Below are 6661 nucleotides of genomic sequence, written 5' to 3' on the forward strand. Positions count from 1 at the left end.
GGGAGTGTCATCGGCTGATCCTCAAAGCAGCGGCTGCACCGACCAGGTGCTCGCTTGTCATTGCCGCTTCCTAAGTAGGGCCTGCTTGTACCCGGAGCGGGATCAAATCCGTTGGATTTAGTAACCCGGAGGTCTTGTCTTTGCACCCTCTTCTGTTCAGAAACCACCTCTGCGCAAACGGCGCCCGTCACCCAATAGTTCTTAAATGTTCGTTATCGGCCAGGACGGTGCTTGATGAGGTGCCCGTCAGCAATCTGCGCCTGTTCGACGTTTGAGCGGTAAGGTCGCTGGCAGCGATCGGCGTGGGGGGGCTCAGATTTGTCCGTCTGCTCCCCCTGCAACATCATTCCTTGCCTTTTAACTGCTCGTTATTCCAGGGGGCCGAGGCACGCCGTAACGGAGTATCTCAAAGAGCAGTTGCGAGCTTGCCCGTGCCTTGCGCAGCACTCGAGAGGTCAGCTGTAGCTGCAGGTTTACCCAAACCACAGGATTTGAGGATCATCCAACCAGCAAACCTCCGCAAAATGTTTGGTGTTTCGCCAAAGCTCTTTCCAGGCCAGTTGACGTTTCTCTAATGCAGAAGAGCCGTACCAAACGCGGGGATTAAACGTGTCTCAGGTGTGCTCGGCTTTCCGATCCCGATTTCTGAAGTGTTTCTTCATGAGTTTGTCTTCGGAGCGTAGCGTGCGTGGAACGCGCCGTGCAGATAAGCGGCCACGAGCCGGTGCGTTGGGGCTTTTTCTTTTCGGTGTGGATTAAGCGTAGGTCAGTTTGTGATTTAATGTTGATTCATAAAGTGCTTCCTAGGAGGCGGAAATCAGCTGTGGCTCGTAGCCAGATGGGGTTCATGGAGGTGACTAATTCTGATACGGATTTCCTTTCATCTTTCCGTAGAATTAATTCATTGATAATATTGGGTAGAAGTATAACCCCTAATTAAATAACACCCCCCCCGCCCCCCCAAACTCAAACAACAAACAACTTTTACCGCTTGAAGCATGCTGGAAATAATTTCGGAATCCTTTCCCAACCTCTTTTAAGGGGAATCAAACCTCGCTGCCCCTGCACCCCGCGAGGGGTGCGCGTGTGGAGCGGGGCCCACGACACGCGTGAGAAACGGGTCGTCTCTGCGAGGAGAACGCGGGCGGCGAGCGAAGGCAGCGCTCGCTGGCTTCCCTCCTGTTCACCAACACTGTCTAAAGCTCTCTCATTTCAGGACGATGACAAGAGAAGTCCATGTTAAATCCCCGCGTCGCCTGCAAGCCAAGTGGTTATGGGGGCCCTTGGGTGCTGCTCTGCTGCAGCATCCCACACGGCCAGCTCTTACCATCCCCTCCCGAGCTCCTCAGAGGTGTCCATGCAGATGTTACGGATTGGTTTTAGCGTCTCGGACAGCCTAAATTCATTCGGTGTTGTCATCTCGCTCTTCCTTTGTGTACCCTTGTGCCGTGGCGCTGCCTGGCGCTTTGAGGCTGGCGTGGGTGAGTTGGGCTTGTCCAACCAACGGGGACCCTTCATCCCAAGGCAGAGAGCTGCCTGCCAAAATCCGCGTGCGGCCCTGGCAGTCCCACACCGCTTTGCTCCCCCTCCGCCTTGGCGTTCCCTCCTGCTGCCATGTGGCACGGGCACGGTGCAGGAATCATAGAATCATGAGTCTGAGTTTGGTTGGAAAAATCATAGAGTTTGGTTGGCGAAGCCCTTGAAGCTCCCCCAGCCCAAGCGCCTCCCTACCCCTGCCATCCCACCCCCAAACCCTGGCCCTCAGCACCGCCTCTGCCCGGCTGTTAAATCCCCCCAGGGCTGGGGACTCGACCCCTTCCCTGGGCAGCCCCTTCCAGTGCCTGACAGCCCCAAGGGGAAGGAATTGTTCCCAATGCCCAATCCAAACCTATAGAATCCTGGAATCCTGGAGTCATTTGGTTGGAAAAGACCTTTAAGAGCAGGGAAAGACTTTTAAGATCAAGGAGATGTGTTGGAGCTGCTTGCAGGCTATGTGCATCAGGCTCGTTGCTCTTCTAAATGTCAGCCTAATTTTCCCCCTCCCCTACCTGAAGCAATGTCACAGGATCACGGGGGGAAAGCACCTTTGAGGGTCTCCAGTCCACCCCGCTTCTCGGAGCAGGACTGGCTTGCAGCTTGGATCTGGTCCTGTGGCAATGATGGTGGGGCCATTGCTCAAACCATCCTGGCCACCAAGGTTTCAGCTTGACCCAAAATTTGTCATTCGGGCTACCAGCAAACCAGTATAAATGAGAAATCCCCAGATTCTGAAGAATATTTACCATTGGTTACCCCAGTAACCAAGCACCCAGGGACGGGGTTACTGGCCTTGATCTGATGGTGGGTTTTTTGTCTATTGGGGTACTTGACTGATTGTGTTGGGCATGAGCGGATGCTGCGGATGGGCATCTAGAGGTCTGTTTCGGCACATCCGAAGGAAGCATGGATTTAAAAGCATCCTTCTGGAGGTGAGCTGCTCGTTCAGGATTGCTCACAACGTAGCCGCCCTCACCAGAGATGGAGATGACCTTGCCTCCTGCAGGCTGCTGAGCCCTCGGTGGGTTTTTGAGAGGTGATGGCATCTTGAGAGAGGTTTGGAAGAGGGTCCTGTGCCACCACGTGGAGAGGACACCTTAATGACCCTGTGTGCAAGAGGCTGTCTTCAGTCCCCGGTCATTGAGATGCTCTGGACTGCAGGGTGAGACTCAGACCAAGTCCTCTACTGATGCTAATGTTGGGGTTTTGAAGCGTTAAGTGCTGCATACCAAGAAATTTGCCCATATATGGCCAAAAGCAATGGGGAGAAAAGGCTGTGAAAGAGAGAATGATGTGCCTTCTGGACTGTCAACGGAGAAGACAAGTTTCCTGACCAACTGCATAGCCTCCTGTGGTAAGATGGCCAGCGTGGTGGATGGGGAGAGCAGTGGATGTCCTGTTCCTTGGATGTTTTTCTAACAAGGCTTTCAACGCGGTGTCCTACAGCGTTTCTGTAACCGAACCGGAGATGGACCTGATGGTTGGGAAACTCTCCCAGTTGCTGAGGTTAAGCAGTAGTGGTCATCGACCTGAAGTCCAGCTGGTGGCCAGTTACGAGTGGCATTCCTCAGGGGTCGGTAGTTGTGTGGATACTGCTGAACGTCTTCATTAATCACCTGGATGATATGAGAGAGGCACCCTCAGCAAGTTCATGGATGATACCAAGTTGGAGGAGTGGTTGATACTCTGGAGACAGGGCTGCTTTTCCAAGGGACCTCGGTGGGTGGAGGAACGGGCTCATGGGGACCTCGGGCAATTCAGCAAAGGCCAATTCAAAGTCCTTTCCCCAGGATGGTCAGGCTGGGACAGACGGCTGGAAAGCAACGTTGTGGTTTGGGGTTTAGGAGACCAAGTTGCCCCTGGGCTGCGTTAGGATGGATAAACCCTAGAACAGAGACCTGGGCTGAGGAGGTCTCTGTCCTTGGAGACATTCACAACTGTCCTGAATGACCTTGACTTAAGTTGCTTCTGCTTTGAGCAGAGGGCTTGACCCAAGACTTCCCAGTCTGCTGCTTCCAACCCTAGTTATTCTCCGGTTAAGTTTTAGATTTTTCTACTGGCTTATCAACGTCTTCCTTGCTATGACGTAGATGTAGATCAGCTGTGGTAAAGATTGCCTACGTAGCAGTTGAACCCTTTCAAGGAAGGGGCATGAGATTATAATGGGGGGGGGGAGGGGAAAGCAAGTTAAACATGTTGGTGGAAGTTCAGAAGGAAACACTGCCTCTGCGGCAAGGTTTTACTGAAAGGCCCACCACGCGCTTTCCTTTTGAGCTGGAAGCTCTTGCTTCTCACAGCACCTCTGACTCGTAATTTGTCTTTGTGCTGTTTTGGTATCCGTCTCTTCAACTGGTGTTGAACAGGCCCATTCCTTCCTTCCATTTGGTGTGTGGAAAAGGAGAGATGTTTTCAGGGATCTTTGCTGGCTTCCATCACCAATCCTGGCCTTGTGGTGAAACCACGACTCCAGCACACGAGCTGCCGTCTGTTTTTGCAACAACAAACCCAAGTCTGGCTGGCAGGCTGTTGGGTGGAAGACGCCTACCTTTACTGGCCCTCTTAAGTCATCTTCAAAGTCTTGTTGGGCAGAAGACTTGGCTTTGAACGCGCTGTCTTTGCCCAAAGCTCGCTTGAGCTCAGTGAGGTGATGTCCATTAGGACTGTCCTTCAAAAGCCCGCCCGAGACCCTGGGGAGAGGCTGCTCAGTAGCTGAGAGAGTTTGCCAACTGGTTTGGCTTGGGAATTATGACCTTGGGCATATCATACTATGGAGGTACCGCTTGGCCGAAGAACGCGGACAGGCAGCTCTTTGTCGGAAGGCTGGGGTGTAAGAGCAACGCTCTGTGGCTGCCTTTCAAGCATGAAGGCTCCTCTGTTTTCACAGCTTGATGCCTCAAGCCGGCCTTTCTCTGAAAAGGATCAATACAATTTAAGGCTGTGTTAGGAGCTCCTCTGGCTGGTGCTCCCATATAGCTGGAAGATTTGTTCTGCAGTAACTCTTCTGCTGGCTGGGATTGAATGGACTGGACGCTCCTTTTTCCCAAGTTGGCTTCTCCAGAAAGACTACTTGTCATTGAAGGTTTCTGGCTGGAATGAGCGAAGCTGAGCTGCTACGAGCCCTCTCCAATGTTGGCACCTCCTGTGGTACAGCAGCGAACCCCTCCATCTTACCCGTGGTCTCCCGCTCTCTACTAGGAGATTAAATTCAGGTGGAACTTGCTTGTTTCTGGTCACCATCCAGTTCTAAACTGGCTTTGGGGCTGAGGGACCAGCTAGAGCCTCCACAGCTGCTTAGAGCCATTTGTACGTCCTTTGGTTAGAGGTACATAGCCAAACTCCCAGGAATTTTCTTAAATTCACATCTCAAGTCTTTTGATGCCTCGCATTCTGTACCGAAGGGAGGCAATGAGCGTTTCTGCGGGATGCTCCTCTGTCTGGTGGGCCCCTCACTGCAGGAAAGACGTTGCGTTGCTGGAGCGTGTCCAGAGAAGGGCAGCGGAGCTGGGGAGGGGTCTGGAGCCCCAGGCTGCTGGGGAGCGGCTGGGGGAGCTGGGGGGGTTCAGCCTGGAGCAGAGGAGGCTGAGGGGAGCCCTCATCGCTGCCTACAACTGCCTGAGAGGAGGGGGGAGCCGGGGGGGTCGGGCTCTGCTCCCAGGGAAGGGGCGATGGGACGAGGGGCAGCGGCCTCAAGTTGTGCCAGGGCAGGGTGAGGTTGGCCATGGGGAACAATTCCTTCCCCTTGGGGCTGTCAGGGGCTGGAAGGGGCTGCCCAGGGAAGGGGTCGAGTCCCCAGCCCTGGGGGGATTTAACAGCCGGGCAGAGGCGGTGCTGAGGGCCAGGGTTTGGGGGTGGGATGGCAGGGGTAGCGGGGCGGTTGGTCTTGATGATCTTAAAGGTCTTTTCCAACCCAAACAATTCCGTGATTCCATGATTTGAGGTCCCTTTTGAATTTCCTTCTAGCTGCAAACCGCCCAGCTCTCCTCTCTGGGAACGACTCATCTTGCCAGCTCCGTTTCCACCCAGCTCCAGGGCTGAGGCTCTTTGCATCCAGGTTCTTGCATCAAGGCTGCGTTTGTGTAAGAGCTTGGTCGGCATCGTCCTGACTGCTGAAGAGCAGCCCTAACGTGGGGGCACGTGGCTGCTTTTGCGGTTGGGCTTTGTGGGGCTGGGAGGCTGGAGGTAGGTGCGGATGGTTTGGGCGCGGGGCGCTCAATTGCATTTTTCTTCCCCCTCCCTCGGAAGAAGGGGTTTATTTATTTAAAACTTGCTACTCCGGTGCTTTGCTCAGGAATCTTCACGCTTCTGTAGCAGGCTGCTGTCCTCCAGCTGGTCATCTCTGCCCTCGGGATGCCACCAGCCCGCTGGAACTCGCTAGGCATCGTCCTCGTTTCTTGCTGAAAACCAACGGAACTGCAGAAAGTGAAGAGTAGAATGATGAAGAATAGATTGTAGGTTTTTTGCAGATGTTTTCAATGAGTTTTGTAATGAGTCTGGGGTTCAACACTATGAGTCTTCTCTGAACGAACACCTTCTCATCCACCCGTTCGCTAAAATCGAAGGAAATACTGCTTTTTTTTGTTGTGGGGAGGGATTTTCCTTTGTGCGATGGTCCCTAGGCTTGCCTTGTTTACATCTTTGTCTCTTCTTGCAGCCGCGTAAATACCCGACTCATATTTCATCCCAGTATTAAATGTCAAGCGGCAAACGTCCTGGGCTTCGGCGCAGGGTTTGGGGTTTTGTCCGCCTCTGGAAGCCGGGTGCTTTTGGGTGGCGATCTTCAGAGCCCAGCGCTACGGGCTTGAGCCGCCTCCCTGGTTTGGGCTCGTCCTTTTATTGCTCAATTTTGACATCAGAAGTAAATCCTGAACCCCGCTATGAAGTTAGATGGATGGTAAAAGAAAACCTTCACTCACGTCTGCAAGACTACGCGCAGGTAGATCCTAGGGGGCCGGAGGAAGCCGAGCTTCAAGCCTGCGGACTCTTGGGTACAGATGGGAACGGCAGCTCCCACCGCAACGGCACTCAGCTCCTTCCTCCCTGGGAGCTTTGGTACGTCTCTGCAGGAGCACCTTTGCTTCTGACTGTCCACTGGCCTCGTTTTTCTGTAGAAATCCTTTCGTCAAGT

At 53.6% G+C, this 6661-nt stretch overlaps 1 protein-coding gene across 1 annotated transcript in view; it reads left to right on the forward strand.

Moving 5' to 3' along the window:
* Nucleotides 1–5389: 5389 nt before the first annotated feature.
* TNPO3 (transportin 3) overlaps nt 5390–6661 on the forward strand; it is a gene marked incomplete at its 3' end in the record, with an annotated part of 39114 nt that continues 37842 nt past the window's right edge. The window contains exons 1-2 of the mRNA XM_035902530.1: nt 5390–5398; nt 6481–6585. Coding sequence (XP_035758423.1) covers nt 5390–5398; nt 6481–6585 — 114 coding nt within the window. The remainder of the gene's footprint in view (nt 5399–6480; nt 6586–6661) is intronic.

Source organism: Egretta garzetta, unplaced genomic scaffold, assembly GCF_000687185.1.
Source record: "Egretta garzetta isolate BGI_Z169 unplaced genomic scaffold, ASM68718v1 scaffold579, whole genome shotgun sequence".
Classification (NCBI taxonomy): Eukaryota; Metazoa; Chordata; class Aves; order Pelecaniformes; family Ardeidae; genus Egretta; species Egretta garzetta.